At 42.2% G+C, this 26,123-nt stretch overlaps 1 protein-coding gene across 10 annotated transcripts; it reads left to right on the plus strand.

Moving 5' to 3' along the window:
* The first annotated feature begins 114 nt into the window (after positions 1 to 114).
* C22H1orf159 (chromosome 22 C1orf159 homolog) lies at positions 115 to 18,290 on the plus strand. 10 transcript variants are annotated; one of them, XM_072026823.1, is made up of 14 exons: positions 115 to 218; positions 1,559 to 1,675; positions 2,968 to 3,039; positions 3,508 to 3,656; positions 4,685 to 4,779; positions 5,260 to 5,415; positions 5,561 to 5,651; positions 7,662 to 7,737; positions 9,648 to 9,752; positions 10,663 to 10,728; positions 12,063 to 12,197; positions 14,246 to 14,271; positions 14,590 to 14,620; positions 15,526 to 18,290. In XM_072026823.1, exons 7-14 carry the CDS (start codon positions 5,580 to 5,582, stop codon positions 15,621 to 15,623), a joined length of 609 nt encoding a protein of 202 aa, XP_071882924.1. In that variant the 5' UTR covers positions 115 to 218; positions 1,559 to 1,675; positions 2,968 to 3,039; positions 3,508 to 3,656; positions 4,685 to 4,779; positions 5,260 to 5,415; positions 5,561 to 5,579; the 3' UTR covers positions 15,624 to 18,290. The 10 variants fall into 10 exon arrangements, with proteins under 10 accessions (XP_071882924.1, XP_005008853.2, XP_071882922.1 ...); XM_072026821.1 differs by lacking the exon at positions 115 to 218 and adding an exon at positions 259 to 413; XM_027443196.3 differs by lacking the exon at positions 115 to 218 and adding an exon at positions 259 to 413 and having other exon boundaries at positions 2,968 to 3,019.
* Positions 18,291 to 26,123: the final 7,833 nt, after the last annotated feature.

Here is a 26,123-nt window from a genome sequence, read left to right on the forward strand (position 1 = left end):
CTCTGGGGCGTCTGCGTCGCCCAGCAACCCTCAAAATGGCCGCGGCCGCGCGGTGCACGCCGGGAGTTGTAGTTCCTGGACCCTCCCATTCCTTTGCCCGTCTCCAGGCACAAGACTCGCTTTCCCATGAGGCATCGCGCGCCAGGGGAGCGGCGCCGGCGGAGGCGCTGCGGGAGTGGGCTGAAGGAGGGGATTTACCTGCGGGGAGGCGGACACAGGTAGGGCGCGGCGCGAGGCCTGCTGGGACTTGTAGTTCGGCGCGGTGAGCCCGCTCGCTGGGCAACAGCGCAGCGTGCCGGCGGAGGAACTACAACTCCCAGCGCGCCGCGAGAAGGAGCGGGCAGGGCGCCGCCTGAGGGCGGGGGGTACGAAAGGGAACCTGCCGCCGGTGCTCCCGGGGGTCGCCCCCTGAGGTGAGGGGACGGCGGGGGACGATGAGGGGAGCCTCGGGGGCTCTGCCCAGCGCTGTTGGGGGTCGGGGGAGGGCAGGTGGGGGGCGAGGAGGCGAGGGGGGAGGCCTCAGGCCCGCTGCCGGCACCGGGCGCCCCCCTGAGGGCCGCTGGGCGCCTCCTGCCCCCGGCGTCGCCTCGTCCCCGCCGCGTTAATTGGGGGGGGGTGTTAATGAGCTAAGGCGGCGGGTGGTGTTTCTGGCGGTCTGGGGCTGTGGGTGGGTTTTTGGGGTGTTTGTTTGCGTGGGTAAAGCCTCGAGGCGGCTGTGAAATAGGTGGCTCTGAAATAGGTATTAATTGGGCTGGTTTGGAGGGGGGAATTTGGGGGGAATTTGGTAATTTGGGGCCTTGAGCTGGTGGTGTGGCCAAGGGGGGCAGCGGCGCCCTGGTTGTGACAGGGAGGAGGTGACCGTCCCCCTGTATCTGCTGTGCTGAGGCCACACCTCAGTGCTGGGGAGGCTCAGGTTGGAAATGAGGAGATGTACCCACTCAAAAAGAGCAGTCAGGCCTTGGGACAGCTTCCCCAGGGAGGTGGTGGCATCACCATCCCTGGGGGTGTCCAAGGAAAGGTTGGACGTGGTGCTTGCGGTCACTGTTTCAGTGGGTGACATTGGTTAGGAGCGTGATGGTTGGACCAGGTGATCTCGAAGGTCTTTTCCCACCTTAATGACTCCTGTTTCCAAAAGATCATCCCCTGCAGTGTGTGGCTACGCCATGAGCAACCAAATTACACCATGGGTAACCAAATTACACCGCTGTTCACCTCTGCTCACACTTCTTAAGACTTGTAACAGCAGGAGGTGTTACTGTGCGTTGACAGAGCAGCACATGTTGGCGTTAACTACCGTCTCCTCTAGGCGTGTTCCAGGCATGTAACTGCATTTGAAGCAAAGCCTAGCTCAGAGCAGGTAACTTCATTGTCTTGTGCAGGTGTGTCGTCCTAATTGTTGGTTGCTGGCGCATTATACAAACATTTGGATGTAAGGGCAGGGACAGTAGGTCTTTTCACAGGTGTATGGTAAGGAAGCTGGAAAAACAAGTCCTGCTTCAGCTTTAATTTAGGAAAGATTGTTGTAAGCGCAACCCGCATCTGTTCTTCTACTGTGCAGGTTTATTGTGAAACACTTGCAGTGTCAATGAGAAATTAGCAGTCAGCCACACATTATCAGCCTGCAGCATTACCTGAGGAAGATGCGGTGTTCTAGAGCATGCCCCTGAAGGAGCTGGTAAGTGAGAGCTTAGGCTGCTTTGTGAGTCTGCATTTTGACTTTTCTAATGCTCTGCTGTTTTATCACAACTAATTCAAGGTTACATCAGAATTAAGAAGCACCATGGCAGTGCGATGAGGGTGATACTGGTTTAAACTCTGATTTGCTAAGTGAATTGTAAAGCCACCTGAAATTTAGGCAATGCAACTTTTTACTTCCTTTTTTTTTTTTCCTTGTACTTGAAAAAATTGCCTTGCTCATACAAAGCTCCTGCAACACTTAACGTGAGAGATACTGACAGTGCAACAGAGATAATAGATGCACAGCTGCATGTATGCAAGGTATAGACTTAAAGCTTAACTGAAGGACATCAGATTCCAGGAGTGGGAGGAAAAAATCACTGAGTGTTTAGTATTCATCATGAATTGCTTTCATTTTTTAAAGGGCAACAAGAGGAAGAGTTTACTTAGTGAATCTTGACATGCTTAGCTTATGTGTATTGTGGCATTTGAGACGCGAGTTGACAGTGATTTGAGATTTCTTTCTAATGTGGAGCTCTGGTGTGAAATACTAGTTTTAATTAAAATGTCTGTGTTCTCATAACTGTTGGCATCTCAAGCATAAATACGTTCTAATTTGGGCTCCAGTTTGTGCATGACATTATCTTTTTTTTTTTTTTCCTCCTTACTCCAAAGAGAAAACACTACCAAACATAAAACATTCTCAGAGCTTGCAAATTGTTTTGCTGCAAGTGTCAGATCCCGATCAAACTCTTGTGCTTAATTTAAATACTCAAACCTCATCTGTCTCATTCGAGGCATGGTTAGTCTTCAGCGTGTACTGAACATCTTAGAGGCTCTAGGGTTTTTCACTTCCTAAAGTTAAAATTATAGTGAAATACATCATTCAGGTTGGCAATAAAGTGGTTCTGATTGACTTGTGGCTGGAAAGCAGTAAAATGGGTTGTTATTTCGGTGGTTTTGCAAGGGGAGAACAATTAACAGTACAAATCCCTACCTGAAGTTGCTTTCTTGTTTCAAAGTTCTGAGCTTGATTTATTCTTTGTGTAAGTCAGAAGCACTTTGCAGCCTTGCCAAGGTGCAGCACAATCGCTTTAGGAACACTAGATGTGTTTTTCATATTACTGCAAATAAAGAATATGGATGCTTAGAGCTGTCTGACACCTTTCACGGGCATTACCCTAAATGAAAAAGTAGCTGTCTAGCGTTACCTTCATGGCCTGAATTCTCCCTCTTTCAGACAGATGTTATTTATATATTATCTTAAGGGCTTGTAATTTTTCCTGGCAGAAAGCGAATCCAGCAGGATGTGAAGAAGTGGTTCTGGGACCTGGATTAAAATGTAAATTGAGCAAACCCAACGTGAGTTTAATATGTTTGGGAGTTTGAAAGCAGTTTGTTCACGCCTGTCTTCCTTTTCCTGCATTCAAAGCTGGTTCAACAATGTATATAGAAAGCTTAAATATTCTGTCTCTCACGGGGTAAAAAATTTGATTTGAGAGCAAATAGATCTCATGTCCTATTTCTCCTGGAACAGCTGCAGGACATGTGTTCTAGTTTGTTACAACCAGTGGTGGCTGTGAACAAATATCTGCCCGTAAATGCAGCAGGATTGTTGATTAGTATCTTAATTTATTTTCAGAATGGAAGTGTAACCAATATTGAACTCTTGCTGTGCAGCTATTTTAATTTACAAACAGGAGGATCGGGTGGCTAGTTTCCCAAATGCTTTCTTGTTTAGCATGACTTGCTCCTGAAAATAAGTGGTTTTTCTAGGTAACAAGAATATGCTTGTTTAAATAAATGTCTTTTTCATCTTTGTTCCTCTAGTATTTACAGATATTATAATAGCAATTGGGTATTGACAAAAATCCGTGCGTAGCTTCCAAAACAATTTATCAGCAAAAGTCTTTACCGACTGTAACTATTTACCCCGGAGGGAGTCTTTCTCAACCAAGAAGCGGTATCTCACTTTGAAGGTGGGTTGTAGTGAACTGATAGGTAATCAGGCAAGCTTTTAAAATCCATCCATCCGTATGCAAATCCTCGAGATTGTTTTAATGTTACTCTGCGGGAATGCCTTGAAAAAAACCCTCAAGTTGTGTTACTTAACTTTTACTGCAGTAGAAGGGCATAAAAAAAAAAATCACCCCATTTTTTAAAAGGTTAAATGCACAAGTTAAGGTTGCACCCATGTAAGCTAAAACAGATTTATCCAGAGCATTTATATAAGTGCTCTTATACTGCCATGCACAAGGAAAGCTCTCTGTCAAACTGGATGAGTGCAGCGCCTGCATCAGCAGTCATTTACTGAGTCATAAGTGGCTTCTGTTCTGCTGAAATGTGCTCAAGAAGAAAGTGTTGCCTTCAAAGCTCTCAGCTAGGTGTTCTTGGCTTCTGGAGGTGCGCGCTGTGCTCCAGAGAGGTTGTCTCCTTTCATCTGCTGAGATGTGTTCACTTTTTTGTTAAAACAGGTGTTTGCATTTGAGGTATCTTGTCACTTCGGGTATTGCTTCTTAAAAATATATATTTTCAGGCAGCGTTTTGTGAACCTAACTGTAGGATAGATGTGTGTATCTCCATCCTTGCGATGTTTAAATCGAAAGGCATCGTGTCAGTGCAAGCTTTTCCTGCTCTCTTCAAATCCTCATTAGCTGGAGAAGTTACTTGTAACATTAAAACTGGAGTGTGGCTTTCAGGATTTTCAGTCCTTGATCGTGAAGCTTTTAGCTGATTGCAGAGGATAATAAGGAGTTTTCCCACTGAGCTGGGCTAATCTTATTTTGAAGTTTAGGCACTGTGTGTTATACTTTAAGTGATTTTAAAAAAAGCTGAATGGAAATTAATCATAGGAACTGTTCAATGACTTCTTCAGCTAAACAGCTTGCCAAGGGTTACGATGCATATTTGAGAGTAATTTGAAATTCATCCACTGGATTTTTATGTGACAGAAATAGTGACAAATGTCAGTCTGTGAAATGACTCACTAAAGAGCTTTTCCCCACAGCTGAAGGCTGCCTTTCCTCTTATTACGCTCCAGAGAGAGGAAGTTGCCTGTCCCCTGTTTAATTTACAACAGGAAAGACTTTCTGAAGCTGCCAGGTATGCTAGCTGCGAGCACTGGGTGTGGTATCCAGCAGTGCATTGACCAGAGGCTGGGCAGGTGCTGCAGTGCTCAAGGAAGTGTCTGAACAATGCAGACCACACATGACATGGTGCTCCTTAGCTTAGGAGAACAATTTCACAGGTGTGGGCCTTCTCCAGGTTGTGTGGAGTTATAGGTGGAAAGCGGAGGGGGAGCAAGGCTTGTAGCAGTGTTCTCTTCCACACTAAGGAGGTCTGCGTTCAGGCAGTTGAGAAATACTGCTTATTAGCAGACAGACTTCATTAATGCTTCATGGCTGTGCTGTCATGGGAAAAATTAATTGCGGTGTTGCCTTTTCAAAGTGGCGTGTGCTCCCTGTCCTGATACAAATCCATCACAGTTCAATGCTGCAGCCAGAGGAGGCTGTATCTGCGGGGAGGCTTATCAGTGGTGGTGCCAGGCAGTAACTGTTCTATTGCAATCACATTGATTTTCAGATCCTGGGTGTGGAACAGCCTCTGCGTGGCCCAGTTTGGAGCAGACTGATAAGGCTCCTTGTTCCTTAGCAACCGCAGTCTGCCATAGCCAGAAATCTGCCCTTCTGCAGCTGGAGGGAAAACTCTGAATGTCTCAAATCTGTGTCTTGAACCAAGGTAAGTCATCCCCCCCAGCATATTTAATTTAGAGGCCTTTGCAATCAAACAAAAGGAATGTGTTGGCAAAAGTTCCCTCGCAAAGGGAAAGCTTAACTTCTCTCATTAATAATTCATTCCAATTTCTTTCCTTGTTCTTGTGCAGACCTCTGTCTTTCCGGGGCATGGAGGTGCCATATGTCCTTCTCTTAACTAGGCTTGTAGCAGAAGTTGCCAGCAAATCTACTGAAAGTTCGGTAGGTACTTGATGTTTTTGTCGTGCTGGGAGCTATACGAACAGAAGGATCAGATTGCTTTCTCCTCACGTTGCAGTTTATGGAGGCTTTCTGATTAAACAGAAATGAACTATACTAGCAGTCATTAACCGAAGCGTTTACACGGGGTGAATTTGCTATGAGGGCTGATTGCCTGCTAAAGCACTGAATTCATCCCAGTCATATGCTTGTAGGCTAACAGGGATGCAACTGGCAACGCTTCACACCATGGAAAAAAAAAAAACAGCCTCATGATCGAGAAAACACTTGTCAAGCTGCTTGGTAGTTTTACTACAAATGCTTAAAAACATGGATACCAAAAAGTGAACTTTTCAGTTGACTGAGGAGCTCTGAAGCCAATTTTGCTTCAAGCCACAGAAAAAGGTCAAATATAAAAATTCTGCTTTCAGGAGAATCTGACCAGCAAAGTCTTAAGGTCTTAAGACTGTAATCTATAGGTCTTCTGGTTCTTTGCACTAGTCTACCTCCCCATGATGTGCTAACAGTGTGAAGTCAGCCTTCTAATTTCAGTTTTGACTGTCCCAACTGTTTCTCCTGGTAGCTTTGATCTTTGTCACCGCTGGATTTGATGGATTTTGCTGATTAGCAGAATAATTCTGACTGTTCCGGGTTGGGTACATGTAGGCTATTTATATGGCTGAATGTAGATCAGTTCTTGCTACTTCTGGCTGAGAATACTTCATCCTTTTTAAGACTGATTTGACTTACTGCATTCTTTAGTGGAATGTACCTACAAAACTTAAAGGCATAGGAGTCTTGTGGTTTATTTTGTACAAATTCAGAGGGAGGATATACCCAAGTCTACACAGGATGGTAGTAATATCTGTCAAAAGAACCACTTTGTTTGTAACAACCATTTATCTCTAAGCTTCTGTCACAGCTTGTTGTAATTTGTAAATCATTTTGAAATTGGCTTTTATATAAAGAAACAACAGAAGTAAGCTCTACATGCCTTCAGGTTATGTGAAGTTACTCTTTTATGTTAAATGTTGAAGGAAGAAGCTTTTGCATCTATGCCGGATTGCTTTGCCTTATGTAGATGTTATCATCAGTTGTAATATAGGTGTTCAATAAAAAGCATGTGTTTGCCAGTCATTTTGCCAATAGTATGTCCCTCGTTTGAGTTCACTTCTAAGTACGTCACACATGAAATTTCAGCTCCTGCTTTCCTAATAGTATTGGCATCCTAACGTTAATACAGCGTATTACTCTTTATGTAAATCTACTGTAGTTTAAAGTCCTTGTAATGCTCTAAAGAAGTTTTGTGAGAAGAGATTTCAGTATAAAAGTAAAACTCTTCAAGATTAAGTGGGAGGAGACATAATTAGTGTAGTTGCTCAGAGAATTTGTGCAAGTCTCTGGTCAACAAAGGGGAATTAGCATCATCGTCCCCTGTTTTCTTCAACACAAGGGCAACTTGCTGGGTTATTGTGACCTGGGAAAATATCAAAGTATCTTCAGCTCTTATATGTTACCAGAAGGTTCAATGGTCTCATGTGATTAGCTACAATGGAAGTATTTCACCATGAGTATTTCTCTTGCTCTGCTGATTCCTACCAACCCTGTGTCCTAGTGATTGTTTCAGGGCTTGTTTCATCAGTGTAGCAACCACTGTGTCTGCAGAGAAATGATTTCTGAGCACATCTGCTAGGGCATCTGGTGCTGTGAGAAGGATAACTCCATGTCTGAACTGTGCTTCACTGAAGAATTTAGCAAATATATTTCTAAATCAGTTTTCTGAGGCTTTGTCCAAGGACAACAGTAGTCCATACATTTGTTTTTGAAGCGTTAGTTTGGGCAGCAGCTGCTGTGTCAAAATCAGCTTAATGGTGCATCTAGCTTGTTCTCTCATAATGCTGCTTAATGCGAAAGGAAAAATGCTTAGTTCCCTGTGTTCTCTGTAGATGGTCATTGAATAATTTTTGAGAAGTTGAGGACTGTGGGAAATGCGTTGTGATCTTTTTTCCTTAGGTTCCAGAAGCAGAATGTTGTGTGGATACGTTGGATTCAAACAGTTCCTGCCCAGTAACCAACCAGTGCAGTCCAGGTATAGCGTGTCATTGCTTAATTAAATTCCAGATTGTTTTTCACAGTTAAGACCAAAATCCAGTACCTGACTTTCTTGGTAGAAGAAAGAAAATAACTAGTTGAAGTTTCTGTTCCACTATATGTACAAGGTAATGCTGATCATGACTCTCAAATGTTGTTCTCCTGTGGTAAGGAGCATAGGTGGCTATTAATAAAGCTATATGCTTCATCTCTTTTTATTTAGCATGCAGTTGGCTTATGTAAGAGCTATTGGAAGCACTTAAAAGTCCATAAAATGGGCATAAAGAGCAAAACCGCTGTAATGTATGTAAGGGAGCGGTAAGAATAGTTTCAATGTTGTCTAGTTAGCACAGAATGCCTCGTTCTTCCTTGTATAATTGAAGTAGAGGCTTTTCTTCCTAAATGGAATTTAAACCTTTTTGTCATTCTTCAGCAATAGCAGAAGGATGATCTTTTTTTAATACTACTTTGTTTAAAATTGGAGTGTAAAAGCAGGAAAAGGGCTTCAGAGCCCACAGTAACGAGAGTTAGTGATTTAAAAACTGGGACACGTTTCTGGGTTCAGTCGTTTCCTTGTGAAGGTTGTTAAAGCATTTTAAGCCTGTCTAATTTTGCTGCCTTGTTAGCTTTAACTGTTGCTTCATTACTGCATTCATTTCTGTTCCTAAATGATTTTAGACATGGCATAAACAATTGCCTCCAAGTTACGGGAATGCATTCTCTTAAGTCTTACTGTAAACTGATAACCTACCAAAATCTTTGGTGTCAGATAAGGGCCTTGGTGCTTCCTTCCTATTACTGTAGAAAGTCTTTGCCCTTATATCGGGTCTGTTTGTGTTTAGATTAAATGTCAGATGTAATTTATTACTGTGGGCATCAAATGTGCCGCTTCCCTCTAAGGAAAATGTAGTAGCAGAGCTGTTTTCAAATCAGCACCTTACTAATGGTTTGCTTTATGGGATAATTGATACCGGTTTGGCTCAAGGCTCTAGAGAACTGGATTTTAGCCAGCACAGTAAGTTTTTTGCTCTAAAATGTAGACTGTAATATGATCTAGTTGGAATATCTTTCTAATCTTCATGTCTTGAGTCTAAGCCTCAAGTGAAACCACCACAGCTTTATTTTATTAAGTGAAGTTGTTATTGAAGATGTGCCCTAACTTTTTTCTTATCAAAGAGGTAGCAATATGTGCATTTAAACAGAAATTGAGAGACTGGAACACGGAAGACACTGAAGATGAAAGTTTAACCATTTTCCAGCCTATATTGTAGGGTAACTGATATAAAACACTCACCATCTGTCACAGAATAGTTTAAACAGGCTTAGGTTCTTCTTAAAGTGAAACAATTAGCACAATACTAGAGAACACTGAGGCACAGGAGAGATAGCATCGCATGTCTTTAGTTTGACACTTTTCAGTTGATTGATTATGGGAATGGCAGCTTCTTTCATCCAAGTGTACTTTCCTTAGCATCTTTGTCCCTGCCTACTTCAGTTTTTGCTCCTGTATATGACAATTAAGTTCTGTTTCAACAGTGTATGACCTCTGAAAATAAACATAAGTGATGCTTTTTTTTTAGTGTTGTTGAGGGCAGTTACATATCATTAAACACAGTGTTTTTCTCAAAGCTAACACGCATGAAGCAGTGAAAGGAGCTATGTTCAAATTGCCTTCTGGGAAGTTTTGTTTTTGCTTGTAACTTTCTCCATTTTGCCCCTTAAATGGTTATGTCTCTTCTGGAATAAACGCTTTAAACTGAAACCTCTGAACTTGTGTAGCTGGAGATGTTCGTAACTGGCAGACTAAGCTGGTGGAATTTCTGTCACTTCGACCTCTCTCTAAAGATCAGGAAATATCTCTGCTGCTTTTGTTGTTTTCAAGCATCTGTATGCTTTGTTCTTATGCAGGTTGTTACAGACGGTGGAACGAGGATGGGAGTAGCAGCTGCATTAAGTGCAAAAATGAAACTCTTCCTGTTGCATCTGCTCACAATCTGACTGATTGCAGAAATGGTGAGTCACTTATCCCGTTATTTTGATGGGTGTCTTTTGGTACTGAGGTCTCTTCTTGCATGTGTTGTCCAAAAAAGCTGTTCAAGAAGACATCAAGTGTTGCAAAGTCTTCCCCCTGACCTCTCCCTTTGGAAAAGGATTAATTTTCAGAGTCCTAATGCACTTCGGAGGCTTTGAACCTATAAATATACACCTATATAAAACCTATAGAAGCTTTGGAATTCAACTGTCAGAAACCATTCAGTCTGGTGGAACCATTCCAGAATCTAGAAGAAAAGTCAAAAATCTTTTATATTAGGCTACCTCATCTGTGAAATTGAATGCAACATCTTAAGAAAATAAAAAAGGATAATTAGGCCCCATGTAAGCTCTTAAAATAAAGTCCATAACATCAAAATGATTAAAGTTTCAAGCTAGGACCTGTATCAAATAAATACAGTGAACACTGAATTCTGTGCATGCTTTAATCTCTGCTGTCAGAAAAAGGCATTTGCTGTAGGCGTTTGCTAGGGACTTTTCCAGAGAACAAAATAGCTCAGGCAGTACTTGAGCTCCTTGAAAAATCTATATTGAGAAGGCCAGATTCGTTTTGTACGTGTGGTTTTTGAGAGGTGAGATCTGTTCAACTCCTCCGAAATTTTTTTAGTGCAAGAGACAAGAAACTTGATCTAAGCCGCTGAGAAATGCACCAATGAATTATTCTCTTTGGACAAATGATGAGTATGATGATGCCCATTTACTTTCTTGGAATTCTTAAAGGTGATGTTAAGAATGTTTGCTTTTTAATGGGAGAAGTCAGGATTCTTGTACAATTTCAAATAATTACTGAGAAATATAATAGCTTTTCACTAAGTTTTTCAACAAATATGTAGCTTTTAGCAGATTTTACTTGAATTTTTTTTTATTACAGCTGGTATCAGAGGGATGAATTTCCAAATGAATATAAGCACCGTAACTCCTTTCATGCAGAACATAGGTGAGTGGCTAGAAATAATGATCAGATGCAGGCTTCATAATTATTCACTGCATACCAGCACTTCCATGACATGGCTTTTGGAACAAGTTGTAAAATACTTATTTCTGTAGGACAGGTTTTATTCCAAAGGTGGCAGCCATTCTTGCTTGTTCTGCCTTGCTTTCAACAAGAATCTTTTATTAAGTTTTAAAGCTCAATTTTGAAGTAACTGTATTTTACTGTATGTTCTTTCATCCTGTCCTAGTGATTTTTCAAGAGGCTTTCTGGTACAGATTGAGATGGTTATTTATGAAACCCTGTGACTTGAATTTTGAAGCTTATGCGGCAATTTGTTGTCTAATCCCTAAAAGAAACATGTAACACCTGTTAAGTGTCTAAAAAAAAGTGATTAGCCTTTCTCTAGATTGATTTTTGTTTTTTAATCATTGCTGACCAGTCACTTTTACTTAGTCTCCTAAAAATACTTCAACACGGGTAAAAAATAATGTAGGTTAGGAATATTTTAGATATCCTACTGAAATGTGCAATGCTGCTATGTGATGCCAAATGATTTGCTGTTATAGGGTGGGTGCTTACAACCAGTGCTCTTAAAAAGGAAAGCTAAACAGCCATGTCAAACTTGGATGCTGCTGATCCCTTTCAAATATTTGTCCTGTAATGTGCATATACTTGAAGCATTTATTGCTGTTTAGACTGGGCTTCGCAAGCAGAGCTTGTCTGAGATCTGTTTTTCCAGTTTGTCTGCAACAAGATCATTAGCAACTTTTTTTTTCCTAAAATACCTGCTCTTTTATATCATAACCTTAAATAAACCAACAGTAAAATATATAGGCATTTTTGGAGGTAGGAAAGGGGGGAATAGAGGTAGAGAGGAGCACCTCTTGCTACTGTCTGGCTCTTTGGGATAGTTTCTATATCAGTCATTTGTGGAACACACAATGCTGTGTGTACTGTACTGCTTGTGTAATGTCTGTTGACAAGTTCTGTCTTTATTCCTTCAGTGAAGTCCCCTAAAATAACAATAGTAGTGTTGAGTGCCTGCCAGCAGTGGTTGTGGAAGTTACATAAAAGAAAAAGAATAATGGATTAAAAATGTCTGTCTTCAGGAAAGTAAAGACTAAGACACTTTTGGGGTTGGAATGAGTCTGGGGAAATTGTTCATATAATGAAATTAGCATTGGATGTTTCAGTGAGATCTGTCTTTAAATAAAGAAAAAAACTACACCACCTCTTCTGTAAATGTGAAGAAGTTGATCTGTATCTTCTGCTAAACTCTATTGTTAGAACAGATTTCTAGTGAGTAACAGTCTTTCCTCTATTTTTTTTTTTTTCAGGGGGCCCAGAAGTGGCAGCCTCTCTCATCTTAGGGACGTTTTTCATCAGTTTATTCCTGATTCTGTCTGTTGCTTCTTTCTTCTACCTCAAACGTGCCAATAAGCTTCCAAATGTTTTCTACAGAAGAAACAAAGGTAAAATGCCTCTAAGTAATTGTGTAGTTCATCTCAACTGTTCTGACCTTTGCTTGGTTTCTTAAAGTTAAAGCACTGACGTGAAGTTTAAGGGGTTTTTAACCTATATAGCTACTATCATCTCTTGTTTATCTAAAACAATGTTAACTAATGAAACATTTTTTCTTGCTATATGCTTACAATAGTGTTATGTTTTTGTTGCAATGCAGAGGACATCTGTTCTCAGTCTAAGCATGCTTAGGTGCATATTAGACAGTATCTCTCACTAGCCTAGGTGTTTCTGTAGCTTTCAAAGATTTGCTGGAGTACTATACTTGACATTAGTTGTCACTGAATGCTAGGTATCTGATTTTAAAAAAGGTATCTAGGCTTCTTGCTTACAGGGCATTTTCAGACAACTTGTGCATTTCAAGACACAAGATGTCAGACACGTATAAAGCCTCACAAAAAGCTGTTTCCTCTTGATTTAGAGCAAAGGAAACTGTAGCAATGAAGGGTATCATATTTACCAGAGATGTGTCAGCAGCAGGAGAAAGGGAGTGGAGTTTGAGGTTCCGTGTTATTGCACTACTCAGTCAACTGTGTTTGCCCTCTCAATGCAGGATCTCCTGGGACTTGGAAAGACAACTGCCTGACGTGTTGGGTTTTTGTCTTTCTTTTTTTTGAAGTAGACACCCAGAGCTCTTCTCTTTTTAATGTGATTTATTCTTCATTTCTTTAGTTCATGTAACTGAGAAATGAAGCCATGTAACTAAAATGCAAACAGCTGAATTCTTTGTGCCAAAGTGATTTCAGAATAGATAGGGAAAGAACACCTGGGGTGTTCTTAGCCATAGGGCAGTAAGATTTTTATGCAGACGATTAGCTTTTTCAAATGCTTCAGTTTTAGTGAAGTGGTTCTGTCTCCACACTCGTTTGGTCTTCAGTTCCTGCTAGCTGGTGAGCAAATCCTGCAGAAGGTGACGTCTGCATTTTGCCTGGTGTTTTGAATGAAACTGAGGCTCATTTGAGTGTCCACCTCACTCTTTCTACTCAATTTCTTTGAATCATTCCTATGACAACCTCCATCACTGCATTTGCTGTGTTAGAGCTCCTTCTGTTGAACAGAAAGCTGTTTACTGGTTAGGTGTACTAAACACAGACCTCCTGTAATTTTCATTGATGTCTTGCATGACAAGTCCAAGCTTTCCTATTCAATAGAAATCTTTTTAAAAAGAGGGGAAAAAGATGGATGGAGCAATCAATTCTGTTGTTTGGCTAAGAATGTTGCATCTAGCCCTAGCAACCTAGTGGCATGCCACTGTGGTGTTGCTTCATGTAGAAGTATGCAGCAGTAGATACCTAACGTCTGAATTGATCGGTGCTACAGGAGCTGCCAGTATCCTACTGACTGCCAAATTGAAACCTCTAGGTTGCTTTTGCATGTGTCTTCAAGTAAACTTAGCTGGGACAAGATTCTCCATCAGTTTTTAAGTGTGACAGCAGAGCTCTGAGGCTTCAGTGATACTGACTTCCTTGTTTTGTATTGATAGTTCACTTTGGTCCAGCAGGTTAAAGCATTCACATCCTTCTTTGAAGGAGAAGCATTAGAAATATTTATCTGGCTTGTTAACACATCAGCTTTCATTCTGTCTAGGCAATTATTACCATGTGCCCCATAAAGGTAGCAACCTCTTGTAGAAAAGGGATGTATCTTTCACTGCTCAATCACTTTTTTACATTCTTTTTCTGGTAGCTGTCTCAAGGTGCTTTTTATTCCTACTGAAGCTTCTTCATATTGAAGAGATACTGCTGTGGTTACTTTCTTAAAAAGCAAAACAAGTCGTTCTTGGAGACCTTTGCAGCCCTTTATTTCGAATCTTGAAAAGAGTCCTACAGACAATGTATCATACTAATGGGATTTCTGAATGTTCTGATCTGTTTTGGTGGTCTTTGATTTAAAAAAGTATTGTCACAATAGAACTATTCTGTTGCAGACGTATATTTTTAAAAAACTAGCAAGTCTAGCCTTCTAGATTAATGATGGTTAGTCTGTCTTTCTCTTTCAGCATCTGTTCTCCAGCCTAGTGAAACAGTAAGTAAATTCTCCTTCCGATAAGAACAAGCAAACATAAGACATCGAGTAAACATTAAGGTGAAGTTGCAACAATTCATTAAGGAGCTATGTAATCTGATGTATGAGAAACAAGTGAAAATGAGATGTTTGGGGTAACTGGGAAAAAGTGTGAAAGATGAATATTTACCATATGGATTCTGTTGAGATACTTTCTCCAAGAAAGACTATGAAAACAGTAAATATTGTTGGAACCTTAAAATTTCCTGTATATTTTTTTGAATAAAAGACTGAATAATAAGGTGCTTTCTTTGACATGATCATTCTTCTGTTATGCAGGCATCTATGATACCTCCCCCTACTTCTTCAGGTGAGGAATTGTTCTCTGGGGCATGCTGCTATAAATATTTTACCTTTTAGCTTCCCTTTTGTGCGTTTCATTACTGAAAAGCAGGCAAACTGTGTCAAAATAATATGCTAAGAATGATATGCTTTTTACAGCAGGTGAAAGTGATTACTTGTAAGGCCTCATATAGAACTGTGGACTCTGTTGGGAGCACAGAAACCAAATGAAGAATATCCAGATCTTTTTGATGGGATTTATTGCTTTAATTAATGTAGGCATACAGTACTGATGGAGTACTTTACTTTAAAATAGAACTTCAACTTCTCAATTCTAAGAAAAGAAGCCTTACAAGTAGATGAAAAAATACTTTTCAAAGAGTATTGCAGGAAAAGGACTCATTTTCAGGATTGGAATCTTCTTCACAATGCCAGGCTGGTACATTTTCAGGCTCACTGATTTGAAGCACATCAATTTATTGAAACAAGCGACACAGACTGTTTGGAATATACCATTTTTTTGTGTGTTTGTGGCATGGGGGTTGTTTGTTCTCTTTGAGAAGGTAAGTTTCTAATAAGCATGGGACTTTGTAAGAAATATATTTCTGCCTGAAAAATTAAACAGTAGCTTGTCTCAGTCTTCTTCCCAAGTCTCTGTGATTTCAACCAGTAAATATTACTAGGAAGTTCACGCTCTAGTGTACTGTTTTAGACCAGATCTTCATAATCCAATAGCAAAAAAATAGCTTTTTAGTGGACTTCTATTTGTGTTGATTTTAGGTTTGTCTTTTGTTTTTCTTTTTAAGGCGCAGAATGACTTTAGCCAACTTTAGCCACTCAGGAGTTGTTGGATGGCATGTGGTGGTATGAATTAGTGATAAAGGCATGCTTTTGCAGCAGGTGCTAATGATGTTTCTGTGCCCACTGTTTCAGTTCGGAAGCCACGATATGTCAGACGAGAACGGTCGCTAGTGACGTCTGCATCTGCTGCTATCATCTCTTCTTCTGAAACCAGGGTCAGCAATGTGTAGCATTCATTCTTGACCGAGGACTTTATAACTGCTCACAGTGTCGAGAAGAAACTCTGCTGAATCTACTGAAGTGCCAGGAAAATATCGCAAGCAGCTGACCTAAACGGAAGCCAAATTACTGTGTCGAAGGGTTTGTGCCAAATGTTAACAGAGAAATGAACTAACGCAAAGATACCGAAGGCAGGATACATCCAGTTCTGTGAACTGCTTTGGTGATCTTGAAATGCACTATTCCAGCTCTGTGGTTTCATTTGTCTCCCACAGATGCTATGTTTAATCTTTAAAGAATCTGTCTGTCTCTTGGTACGCTTTCAGTTTTGGCAAGTTCTTCCCGTGTTGTGATGTGTTCTGTGTCCCCAGAGCTGAATGTCTCGGTGCTGCAGGCCAACACAAAATACTGGGAGTACTCAAGGATATGGAGCTGTTTGAAGGACCTACTTGTAACAGTTAACACTAAGTGCCACTGCTTTGATGTTTTAGGACAATATAACAATACTTAACATGCAGTATCTTTTTGAAGCAAAAAAAAAAAAAAAGGCCTTCTGGAGCATCTTCTTCAGACTATGACGTAGCTGACCCTGGTTTTTAACTGTGACTATAGACCTGCTATCCAGATCCTGTTGTCCTTGATACTTCTGAAAGCTGTGGTTGGTATAGGCCTGTCCCTACAAATTCTCACACTTCGGAGGGTTTTCAGATGACTTCAGCTAAAATAAGGACTAATAGAATAAAAAAATACATTTGCTATGGCTTTGTAACTGATAGGCTGCTATGCCTGTCCTGCAAAGACCGTCTCCACTAATTTACTTCCTTCAACACAGCAGTCAAAGGGAAACCAAAAGTCCTGCAGGGTATCTGTGTAGCTATTAGACACGTCACTGAGTATCAAGATGAGCTGGAGAAGCCAGGTGAATTTCTCCCGATGCAATAAGGGGTTTCTTTTGTCAAGCCCTACGTTAACATGCCTGACATCTGCAGGCCAGCACCTTATGGCAGAGTCCTTGTTTAAAGTGCCAGCCTAAGCAGCCCCCAGTCTCAGGTGCTTGTTCTTGCCCATCTTATGCCAGCTGAGTAGCCATTTGATCAGGAAATTGAAGGAGCTATAAAATAACTTTCTTGGCTAAGTTCTCTCACCAAATTGGTTCCTGGCATGGTTGAAGCTGTTGCCATGTGAACGCTTATATCAGCACAATGGGCACAGTAGTATGGGCATGGGAGTGGGTGACTGGGGAATGACTGAAAAACCTGAGGTTGCTAAATTGGTTGAAGCATTGCTGCTACCATATGGGAAACGATTTCTAAGCAGCTTGTGCATTCCCACCTACCTGTGTTGCCTGTCTTGGTGTAGCAGGAGCTCTGTTATGGGTCGGTACTCCTAAAATAAATTATTTTGAAGCTTTTCACCATCATCCACTGGCATGAACATAATGGTCAGGAACTGGAACAGTCAGTTCTCTTCAGAAAATGCAAACAGAACTGTCTTAAGCTGATGTGATACCCATATGGAGAGTGCAAACCTTGTGATCCAGTTCCTTCTATCTGAGGTTGAAAGCTTATTCAAAGACAGAGGAACAGAACTGGGATGGGCAGGGATATGTATTGTACTAGATAGACCTGTTTTTGTATAAATTTCTGTGCAGTTGTATGTACAGGCAGAGATGCAAGTACAAGGTAACGAGAGCTCTTGTAGCATCAAACAAGCTAGGGCAAAGACTGGGGATAAAGAACAAACCATGAAGAGGCACCCCACCCCCAAGGAAGCAAGGGGTGAACAAATAAAATACCAACCAACCCTGAATTACTGCATGGAGAAACCGAAGATCATCTTTGTGTCACAATGATGTTATCAAGCTTTTCGTTCTACTGGGCAAAACTAAAGACAGCAGACAATGCCAGTTGAGACACTTGGCTTTCAATATGAAATGTGCTTAGAGTTCCTATGTTCCCAGTTCAGGAAGTGGCAGTTCTGTCTCTAATTTTGATGTCTTTTTTATCTTTGTGCTGCTGAGATTTTTCCACAGGTAGAAATTGTTTGGAGGTCATAGGTTTTTCTTGAACTTAGTTGCTGAATATTTTCTTAACCTTTAAGGAAAAGGAGTAACTATGCAAATAATACAATGCCAAGAAACTGCACCTTTTGAAAGCAGGGAGGTTCTGCTTGCAAATCTGTCAATGGTCGTGCATCCTTGTATTGCTTAGTTGCTAAAGTATTCTTTCTCCACATAAATTATTGAAGGATCATTCATGTCATTGTACTGTCTGAGCTCTATCTTACCATCAAGTGTGTATTGCAACTGAGTTCAATGTCAAGTGTCTAATGCTCTAACTTCTGTGTGGTCATGTCTTTCCCTAATGATAGCATCTCTTCCCCTGTTTGTATTCCTTTCTCCAGCAAACTCCTTAAATGCAACAGATAAACTTCACCATTTTTTGTTTGTTTCAGGAACTTTTCGGCTTTTGGTTTTGCTGTCTGACTGTCTGATGCAGTGGACTTGTGATCTAAATAGTTTTTTACTCATTTGCACTGTCAATTTAAATATATGATGTGTTTTGGTTTCCGTCTCCCTCCAAAATAACATATAAAATTGGCTTTAATGAACCCTGATATTTAATGTATTTGTGTATTTTTAAATTGTGCCAAAATAAACATCTTTTGAGCTTTTGTAATGACTGTGCAGGTCACTTGTTTCCTTTTCAAGCACAAAATGAAGGGAGCAAAATTAGCACCTAAAGCAGATCATTGTTTCAGCTCATATGGCGTGTTACCTCCACCAGAACTGAAACTTCAAATACCAAAAAAGGGAGAGGTGAGTCTGAATGATCCTGCCCAGTCCTACAGTAGGATAGCCAGGCTGTTCATCTGCAGCTCGTCTCTTTGCACCTTGAAGTAATATTTTGAGCAAGTATTTGTAATGGTATATAACAACATGACAAAAGCAACTCATAATAATTACCTGTAGTATGCCAAAGGAACTCTTCAGCAGAGAAGGCAGCTTTAGTAAATGACTGATTTTTTTTTTTTTGATGCTGAATATTTAAGAACACTGACAGATAGCAGGTGCAGCAAGAAGAGTCTAAAAGAGAAGGCTACTAAACAGTGCCAAACGTACCAGAAGTTGAGATCATCAAGATAATATCTGATGAATTGAAGGGAAGGTGATGGGTTTGGGGATTCTTGGTCTTCCACATCTTTGTTTTGGAAAAAAGTGTTAGTTATTCCTTCCTCTTCCTTCCCCTTCCCTCTTTGGGTACTTGGTACTGTTGTTGGGCTTCTTTTACTTCCTTACTTTTCATACTAACGTATCTTGTGCTCTTAACTGCAGTTGCCAAAACAATCTGCAACAACAAGAGCTGAGCCAAAGGAAACCGGGATGCCGAGCCGTACAGCCTGAAACACGGGTAGTTAAATTTGGCAACCCTCTTTTTCCCTCGCAAAACGAGTCGAGTAGCCTCACGCATGAGAAAGATGCTGCTTTTAGTGAGGCATGCTGATGGGGAAGGCTAAGCCAAGTGCTTTAATGACTACTGTGCGTGCACTATGAAAAGTCTAATAAGCCTGGTTGTCAGAGCCAAGGTGACAGCGTAACACACGAGAAGAAATTGACCTGGAAAATTGTCCCAGTGGGAGAGGAAGGCTTGAAAGTGGATTTGTCAGCTAAATGGACTCTGACCACCATGCACACCAAAATATAGCAGCCTTTGGGAAGAGGAAGTACTGAGTGTCCTTGCCTCTGTGCCATTAGTCACCTGGCTGCATCCGATAGATGAAATTGGCAGTAAGTGAACTGGGGAGAACCGTAAGTGGCTGTACAGCAACAGGGAACAATTCGAGGCACATTTTGCACACCTGAGAGGAGCTGTCTCTCAGATATGACACTGTCTGAAGGTGAGTGCGCCACAGATGGAAGGCTGTGGCAATCATTTCTCAAAATCAGAAGTCTAAAACCTCGCGTTTCATTAAAAATCTGATACCCAGCTATAAACCCTCCAGCAGGCTGGTGTCGTGCACGAAGAATGGAACAGGATGGCATTGTACACAGATACTCTAAAGTATTTAGTCATACAGCTGATATGTACGAACTGTATGAAGTATGCTAAATTAAGTGATAACACCATGTACAAACAGAATAACTTAGGTCCAACCCACACTCATTTAGGTATTAACCAAATCTCATGGAATTTGTCCTGAGGTTTCTTCTTGTATCTTCCAATAATTTTTTTTTCTTCTCCTTCACTGGAAATGCACCTGGGGCCATGGGATCAAGCCTGTAACTTTGTGTGAATAAGTTTTGAAGGCTAAAAGCTTTTAAACCACAGAAGAAATAGAAGGGGAGTGGGGGGAAAATAGCGTGGGTGGGTGGTGAGATGGGGCTTAGGTGCTAATTGGGGAAAAACGAAGAAAATTTTTGCACTCTTTGTCCTTCTACGGTTACACAGGATGTGGTCTGACTTGCGTGGGCAAAGAGAATGTAAGAGTGAGAAAGAATGCTTCAATTGCCACAAAAACTTGAGCCTCTTGACTTGAGATCTGCAGATATCTGGGTGGTGAGATCCAGCTGCGTGTGACTGTGTGGAAACGCTGTCTGCTACAAATGGCTGAGCTTAGCAGGAAAGCGGAGCTCTGCTGTGGCAAGCCAGTGCCTGCAATGATGTGATAGTAGCTTCAATTAAAAAAAATAAAATAAAATCTGGTCCAAGTGCAACTTTTTAATTTGGTTCTGTTATTTTACGTTGTTTGAAGGAGCGCTCTTAAGATACAGTCACTATCTGACGTGTGCTTGTGCTGCTCTTGCCACCAGCTCAACTTGACACGTCTAGAAGCTGCTTTGCATTTTTGTCATTTATTTTTAATGCTTCCCGGTGAGGAAAATGGTGAAATGATATAGTGTTTGTTATTTTAATAGCCTTGCCATATTTTTATTGTGAGCACTATTCACATAATCACATTGCTTTTTTTTTGTTCAGGTGATTTCTGTTCCTTTGGCAAAGCGTTAAAAGTATTTTAAAACCACAATTTCAATAACAAGTGATGCAGCTCCGAGGTATTTGCTGCAGATGATTAGGTCTTTATCATTTAGGTGACTGTAGCAGGACTAATATGGACGGGTTTAGGCGTTAGATCTGTCATACTCATTTTAGGATGGCTGTCGTTTATAAATAAGTCATCTGTTTTGTTGCAGTTTGACATCCATCGGAGTAGAATATTCTCTTCTGCTTCTCAATCCCCGTCCCCGCAGGAATGGAGTGGAGTGTTCGGCTTCCTAAAACACTCAGGCTCTTCCAAAACATTGTAGTGTAGTTCATCAGCTCATCATGTTTACTGTGACTTGATGTCAGTGCTCGTAAGACTTTGTCTCTGAATTTCTGATGGCAATTACTCCCCTTCAAATGCCAACACGGAGCTGTTCTTTCCTAGAGCATGATCTCTTCTTACAAACTTAAGCCTCGTTCTGCTACTTTCTCCCTGTGATCTCGATTGTGTTCATGCTTTGGGTCCCCAACATACAGCCAATATTTGCACCCACTCCTTATGATATGAAGAATTCTTAGACCGAAGTGAAATCTGAGCCTTTTAGTGGGGATAAGAGAGAGGGAAACCCAGAAAGAGTTCATTTTAAATGCGTGTGCATCTTTGTAAACTGATGCTAACTTTAAATGGTGCTTAAACAATTTTTGGCAGAGCTTAAAAAAAAAAAAAGCAGAAATATTTTTAGTGGTAATTATGCTGAAGGTAACAATTTGGGAATAGGTTAACTGTGGAGGTAGATCTTGTTTGCATTCAACTTGATGAATTACATAATGAACAGCTGCTGAATAATGTATCGAGGAGTTAGTCATAAGAGTTGTGTTCAGGACCTTGGCTGGCTGAGGGCACTTGCCATTAGATATTAGGGAAATTTTTAGGGAAATAAAGCTTTTCATCAGCACCTGCTGCTGATTCAAGCAAAGCCCAAACCACTGCTGACTGCGGGCTTGTGCTGCCTGATGTTGGGTGTGAAAGGAGCGTGCCAGTCCACTTCCACTCAGGCCTCCAGGTCTGGGATGTTTTGGGTTGATATTGCCACCGTGTGCCAAACTGCAGATGCTTCTGTTGAACCTTTCTGGCTTGATGTTCTCCTCTCCCGTGCCCCAGCCTACCTGTTCTGTGCCATAACTCCAGCAACCCTTGCCAAAGGACACCGAAATACACCTTGAGGTTATTCCATCCTCAGAAACGGGAGCTGTGTTACGTGGTAGCAGCTGTGTGTGTTCTCTTCTGCTTGCTATAATTTGTCCAAAAGGAGGACAGCAGTTTTTTTTTTTTTTCTTCAGGCCAGGCCCCGTTCGAGTGAAACAGATGGAAGTCTAAAACAACTCGTAGACAAATGAATCACGCGGCGCAGCAAAGGGCTGCCTCGGATTTTGGAAGCATGGCAAACGGATGAGATAATGCTCGTAAACATGTAGTAGTCGATGTAAGGTATATATCCTCCGTAGTAAAGCCATCCGTTTTGTGTGTTAGGCTTCCAGAAAAACGGGGTGTGTTTAAATGCTGCTGCCTCGGAGCCAACGTGGTATTACAGGGCTGCGTCAGGGAGAATTTGGTGTAGTGGCTCCATCACGCAGGGACTTGGTGCTCTACCGGGTAGGGATTTTTTTTTTAACTTTGGCTTTCTGATTTTTTATCCTGGCTTCCTCCAGTTGTGCTGCAGCTAACAAACAGCACAGGTAAATGAAAATTAACATCTCCTGAAACCCATAAAATAGTTTCTGTGAGATGGGAACACACTAGCTGGTGTTATAGCACACTTCCTTTCCCTGTATTGCATCCTAACACTGTCTGTATCCTAAGTCACCCCCGACAGTATTTCACCAGTACAGTTGGCATCGTAGCAGATCGAGAGGCAGATGCTCTCAGCTAGCAGGGCTGGTGCTCAGCAGGAGCAGCCATTTCCTCTTCTGTGCCTGAGCTGAGCTTAGGATGGGTATTTTCAGGAGACACTGCTCGCTTCTGGTCCCACTGCTTCGGGTAAGGAGCATGGAGAAGGTAGAAGATGAGGAAAAATAGAGATAAAAGATAAGATCCCCCCTCAACAGCATTTTTTTTTTTCTTCGGATGAAGAGAAAAGCAAGTACAGATTTCCTGTCACTATTATCACAGGCTATGCTGGCAGGTACATGGTTACTTTCAAAAATAATCACTAGTAGGGAACAGCAGCATGTGAATGCTCTGTGGTGTTGACCATGATGCACTCTCTTTGATTTTAAAGGGAAATAAAACCCCTGAGCTTCTGCTTTTAGGCCTTAGCTGATGGGGCGGGTGTTTTATTTTCCTTTTTTTTTTTTTTTTCCCCTCCAGTTTGAATTTGGAAACGAACGATGACTCTTGTCCAGGAAGGCATTTTTGTGTATTTTTTCAATTTGTGCCAGATATTAGCCTGCTGCAGACTAATACAGTCCCACCGAGAGAGACTTGGGAGAACAGATGCTCATAATCTGCCTGTTCTGCTCTCTGTAGCACGCTGCTGCCCTGCTAGGAGGATTGGATCGTGCCTATTGCATTCAGGGAAAAAAGGTGTGATTTGTGTTCCCCATCACCTCCCCCTGCTTCTGTGTGAAAACCGAGCACACATCACAGCAGGCAAACAAGAAAAAAAAAATGTAGGAGAGACAAAAACGGCTGATAGCCGTATTTCAGTGGTGTTGGCTGGACCTTGACCTTTAAAATTAGAGCCGAAGCACAAATCAGGCACGGCAGCTCAGGAATTATGGATGAGACAAAAGATTCCCCGGGTCCTGGGACCCCTATCACCGCAGAGTTATTTTCAGCATGACCTTGTCTGAGAAGGGCAGGTTCACAGAGGTGCCACCGGTCCTCTAGCAGCCGTGCTGCTGTCCTTACTCTAAGTGAGCAGGATTTGAAGGAAAAAAGCCCTGCACAACCCCCTCTCTCCGAGCTGTTAGCATCCTGCTGCCTTAGCTTGCTCGGTTGCCAGATGAAGGAGATGCAAACCGGGACAATTTGTGTGTGCGTGGCTGCCATCAGCTGGGTGAAGCTAAATGAATTTTCTTTGTTTTCAAGAGAATAGCTTGAGCCTGCAGCTCCAGCGGTCGAATAACTGACAAAAAGCCCAGAGCAGCAGAGGTTAAGCATTACTTGAACCGCGATGCCCCTTTGATAGCAGTGTAGGGTCTGTATCTTTGCTAAAGAAGAGCCGAAGCAGGGCAGGATGGGGTTTTACTCAGGCCACAGAATGACATTTCTACTGCTGTAGCGATAAAGACAATTATCTAGATGGAGGGTGGTGCAATTCAGGAGGAGATGAAACCTCCTGTCTCCAAACTGCTCTGGGTGGCAGACTTATGTCCCCGTGTCACCCTAGTGCTGTGGGCTCTGCTGGTGGCCCTGGGTGGCTCTGCCTCACCTGCGATGTGAGCAGTGGTACCTCCAGGGGCTGGGAACCTTTGTGCCCGTCCGTTTTCCTGCGTTAGCTCAATTTATCAGCTTCTGGCTGTGGACCGAGCCCGCCTGTCTGCATTGCCTTGGTCTGGGCTTGCCTGGAGCCTTCCTCGGGCTCCTGCACGCGCTGCGGGGTGCTCTGCAGTCTGGGCAGACCTCGGTGAGGTGGGCAGCTCTGGGTGTAGCATGCTTCGAGTTCCCTGGAGGCTTGCTGTGGGTGTCTTCGTGCTTTTTATGGCTTGTCCTGAAGCAAAGCGAGGCTGCCTGCTGGTTGCAGCGAGCTGTAAGGCAGGTGCTAAATCACTCCAGATAAAAATGCCTTTGAAAGTTCAGCACTTCACTCATCCTTTCATATTTTTTTTCACTACCCAAAAGAATTGAAACCCTCATTTTTCTCGTACTGAGCTCTTCCTCCAACCCCTTGTGCTTGCAATCCCACCTCGTAGGGTGACGGGGTGCAGAGCAAATGGTGAGTGCCCGGCATCGAGCGAATCACTGCTGGGTGATGCCAGCTGCCTGCCAACCGCGCTGCTTTTCCTCTTGGCTGTGGATCCCTCTCCAGCTGGGTGGTGTCTTTGTGTGGGCCTGGCTTTATGAAGCACGGTTATTCCTGAGCAAAACGGCTCAGGGCTTTTTTCCAGCCTCGGGAGAGCACATCTTGCTGCCTGCGAACCCTCTTCAAGTCTATTTACTTTGGCAGACCTGAATCCAAGAGGGCTGCTGTTTTGCAGTTCGGCTTCCTTTCTGGCCCACATAATTAGGGAGACCAATTTTATCAAAATAAAAGCAGGTGATCATTTCTTAAAGCTTTCTGGGAAGTTCGGTCAACTCGGTGCCAATGATTGTTTCGTGCTCCTGGTGGAAATTTGCCCAACACACCAAAAATAATGGTGCGATCCCGTGCCTGGGCTTAACATCCTCACTTTGGGAGGCAGGAAGTGAAAAAAGAGCACAAAGACTTAACGGGGAAGTGTTTCCTCCTGTGGCTATATACCTGTAGGGGAGCTTGTTTTTCATTTTCGCTGCCGAATCGCGTTTTGGTCAGGCAGAAAATAGCTCAAGCCCCCGGTGCCAGGAGCTGGGTCGGTCGGTTCCTCAGCCATCAATACCCCGGCTCCTCAAATTACACGAAGGCGAGGCCGTTAGTTAAGGGGAGTTAATTTAACGCTGTCTAATCCCAAAAGGAAAAAAAGAGAAGAATTGATACCTGATGTGGACGTCCTGGATTGAGCCCCCAGCCAGGCAGGGCTGGCCTGATGTGTCGGGCAGGCTCTGCTATTAATTTCTCCCTCTCACAGGGGCATTTCATTGACAGCGTTGAAATCTCTGCCTTGCCCTTCTCCTTCTCTGGAGTTTGTGATGGAGGTGCCGCTGGTGGTTTTGCCTGCCCAGCTGTACGGAAAGGAGTATCCAGTGGGTTTTTTAATTTATTTATTTCCTGCAAATCGCTGGCAGTGCTGGTTGGATTGCATTGCCAGCCCAAGCCTTCCATTCTTTGCAGGCTGTCAGTCATTCTGGCAGCTTTTAGCAGCTGTAAGTGAGCATCCGTTGTTAATTACTTTTTCATCAATTTCCAAGGAGGATGGCAAAGATCCTAACTAAGTTAATTGCATGATAGATTAGGGCGAGCTCTGAACCACGCAGAGTGTTTCACTGCTGACACCACTGGGAGCATTAGCTTCTTTTTTTTTTTTTTTTTTAATGAAATAAATCCAACTTCAATACAACCTAAAAGAGGCACTGTCCTTTAAAAAACAATAAAAAATATTACCTAGCCAGACAAACCAAGACTTTCCCAATGGAAACTGATGTTCCAGCCTCAGCCTGCTATCGCAGTGCTCCTTTCACAACCCGGGAGAGGTTTTGTTATCTCTTGAAAGGCACCAGCCGAAATCGGCTCCGAACAATACTTTGTTGTTGTCGTTATCAGTTAATTGTTATCATTTTAACATCCCATTGCAGCATAGGCTAAGCAAGAAACGTGGAAATACAGATCTACATCGGCCTTTCTGTACTCTTAGCGGCCTCGATAAAGGTTTGCAGCAGCTTTCATCAGCTGC

The sequence above is a fragment of the Anas platyrhynchos genome, chromosome 22 (genome assembly GCF_047663525.1).
Source record: "Anas platyrhynchos isolate ZD024472 breed Pekin duck chromosome 22, IASCAAS_PekinDuck_T2T, whole genome shotgun sequence".
Lineage (NCBI taxonomy): Eukaryota > Metazoa > Chordata > Aves > Anseriformes > Anatidae > Anas > Anas platyrhynchos.

Coding starts and splice junctions, on each gene's coding strand:
- C22H1orf159 (XM_072026823.1), top strand. CDS start 5,580: ATGGAGGTGCCATATGTCCTTCTCTTAACTAGGCTTGTAGCAGAAGTT. Junction 9,753..10,662: donor TCTGACTGATTGCAGAAATG/GTGAGTCACTTA, acceptor TTTTTATTACAG/CTGGTATCAGAGGGATGAAT. Junction 12,198..14,245: donor TTTCTACAGAAGAAACAAAG/GTAAAATGCCTC, acceptor TTTCTCTTTCAG/CATCTGTTCTCCAGCCTAGT.